This window comes from Atta cephalotes, assembly GCF_000143395.1.
Source record: "Atta cephalotes unplaced genomic scaffold scaffold00003, whole genome shotgun sequence".
In the NCBI taxonomy this organism is placed as follows: domain Eukaryota; kingdom Metazoa; phylum Arthropoda; class Insecta; order Hymenoptera; family Formicidae; genus Atta; species Atta cephalotes.
The window spans coordinates 527352-530005 of NW_012130067.1; the positions used below are offsets into that span (position 1 = coordinate 527352).

At 28.7% G+C, this 2654-nt stretch overlaps 1 protein-coding gene across 1 annotated transcript in view; it reads right to left on the minus strand.

Moving 5' to 3' along the window:
* Positions 1-1151: 1151 nt before the first annotated feature.
* LOC105624467 (heart- and neural crest derivatives-expressed protein 1) overlaps positions 1152-2654 on the minus strand; it is a 4945-nt gene continuing 3442 nt past the window's right edge. Inside the window, exon 3 of the mRNA XM_012205830.1 lies at positions 1152-1286. Within this exon, the coding sequence (XP_012061220.1) occupies positions 1152-1286 (135 nt within the window). The remainder of the gene's footprint in view (positions 1287-2654) is intronic.

Genomic DNA, 2654 nt, shown 5'->3' on the forward strand with positions numbered 1-2654 from the left:
GCGCACACACACACACACACACACACACACACACACACACACACCAGAGTGGAATAGTAACTCTGTCCATCTATGCATAATATCTTTGCTATTTTTAGAGATATAAAATATTATATAATAAATAGAGAGTCGAAAGTTTCAGCAATCTTCATTTTCATGAATATTTTTAATTTTCGAAATTTTCTTCTTTGAAGATCTATTTAGAAGTCGAAACCTACTTAGCTGTAAGAAGAAAGTTTTTAAAATTAAGTTAAGAATAAAATACAAAATATTTCATAAGCTAAATTGATTTTTCGATATTTCTATTAGATTAAATATATTTATTTGTTTTAATATGTAATTTACGCGAAAGAATTATGAAATTTCCTTTTTCTATAAAAATTTAATGAGAAAATGAATCGTTTGTAAATTTTTATACAAGTAAGAGGTTTTATGACATAATGTCAGATATGTTTCATATTTTCGGTTTCATTTATATTTGTACATGTATTATTATTTTCACATTTATAGATTTTTTATTTGAGAAAATAATTTATTAAAAAGATAAAAAATAAAATATTACATTTTATTATGGTACATTTATTGCTGGTGACATTTTATACATTTCGATAACGGTACTTTATACAAAATTTTACAAAGGTTCTTAATTCTAATTAACGACATGTTATTCAATCCAAAATCGTAATCTTAATTATAACTTAATCGTTATTATTAACTTACGAAAAAAGATTCATCGACAAAATAATATTCTTTGGCTCCAAGTATGAATACCAATTGTTATAAAAAGGAACAAAACTGTATGTACAACACACAACAATCATAAACACGTATTATGTACAAAATAATTTCACTCTTTTTACACCGAATAATTATATCTTTTTCCAGGCGCGACTTCTCATTTTTCTCAAAGTTTAGAACATTTTTTTTAATAAAACAGTTCATCAACGCGAAATTATATATTAAATTTTGAATTTTTTTATAATTCTACGAAACAATCGAAAATGATTGAAAGATGATATTTAAATCACGGACCATACTTTCTTTCGGACGCGACGGTAAATAATAATGTCACGCGAAAAAAGGAACGATCGTTTCGAGCAATATTTTATGAAATATCGCGGATATGTTTTGACAGTGATGTCTCCGGTATTTTATTGCATTTGGTTGGTCGGTGATTCTTGCTTCAATTCGAGGGCCCACATGTGCTGCGGCCAACCCGTCCGTCCTTTGCTCTTCGTCGGTTCTTCATGGCTGAGATTCGAGGCAGATTGCAAACACGATTCATTCTGTGAAGAAATAAAAGTACTCGATGACATATGTCCCCATCAAAAATTAATCTTGTCTGTGTAACTAATGTAACTCTAAAATCTGAATGCTTTTTTTCATTTCGTCTTTAATTTAATAGACGTAAAACCTTCAGATATGGAGAATTGTCTGACAAATTTATTTAAGAGACGAAGAGTATGGGCTACGTAAGAGTTATTAGTAAGAGTTATTAGTGATCTTTATTGAAGAGGAAAAATTCTACGCGGGCGGTAATCCCACGATCGCAGAAAATGAAGGAAACCACAAAATACGGGTTTAAGGAAAGTAAATTGTTTCCGAACTTTAGAATTAGAAGAAAATTAGACAGAAAATTGACTCAAATTTTCTTTGTTTTCCTGTAATAATACTTTTTAGTTCTCTAAAGACAATGACCTTTCGACGAAAACTCTAAGACCCATTATTAGAATAAAACTAAATTCAAATAATGTTTTAATGCTTTATACAAAGAATTTTTGAAGTAATCAGTTGTATTTGTAAAATCATTAGTTGCAACAGCTTTTTATGATTTGAATTGAATCGTTTCTTAATTGTGTTGTGTTTGCCATATCAATTAATTTGTTAAACAAAAGCAAATTTCAACAAAATTATTTTTTCCTGATCTTTAGTTTTATTAGAATTTATATGAAATATAGTAAGGTTATATGATATTGATACTTTTTAATCATGATTTAAATCATGATGATTTAAAAATTGAGTTCTCAGGCCGAATATTACGAATATAATTATAGAGGTGAATGCTTATGTTATGGAACGCGATGCTTATAAAATCGTTTTGAGTGATTTAAGAAAATCTGTCTACAAGACACGAAATAATTTATCCTGAAGACCTTTCAAACCCGCGATCAAAAACCATAAGCAACCTCGAGTAGCTCTCGAAATTCTTTAGAACTTTTCGGAAGAATAAAAAAATCTCAAGAATGTATGAAAATGAACAAAGAACGAGAAGCAGAAAAAGCGAAGATAAATAAATAGAAATATGTTAGCATTGCCTTGTTAGTATATGTTTCTAATAACAACTGTTAAAAGTTGCTATTAAGCGTAAACTTTGCTTTTTGTTATTTTCATATAAAATTATCAATTAATTTACGTGGCTATTATTTAAAAAATAATTGTTATCAATTTATGAACTTTATTTTTCATTCTTTTAAATGTAAACATTCCGCAAAATCTTTCTTTTTTAAATTTATTCTGCTTTTTTAGATAGCAGAATAATCTCTCTCTCTCTCTCTNNNTCTCNTCTCTCTCTCTCTCTCTCTCTCTCTCTCTCTCTCTCTCTCTCTCTCTCTCTCTCTCTNTCTCTCTCTCTCTCTNTCTNTCTCTNTCTCTCT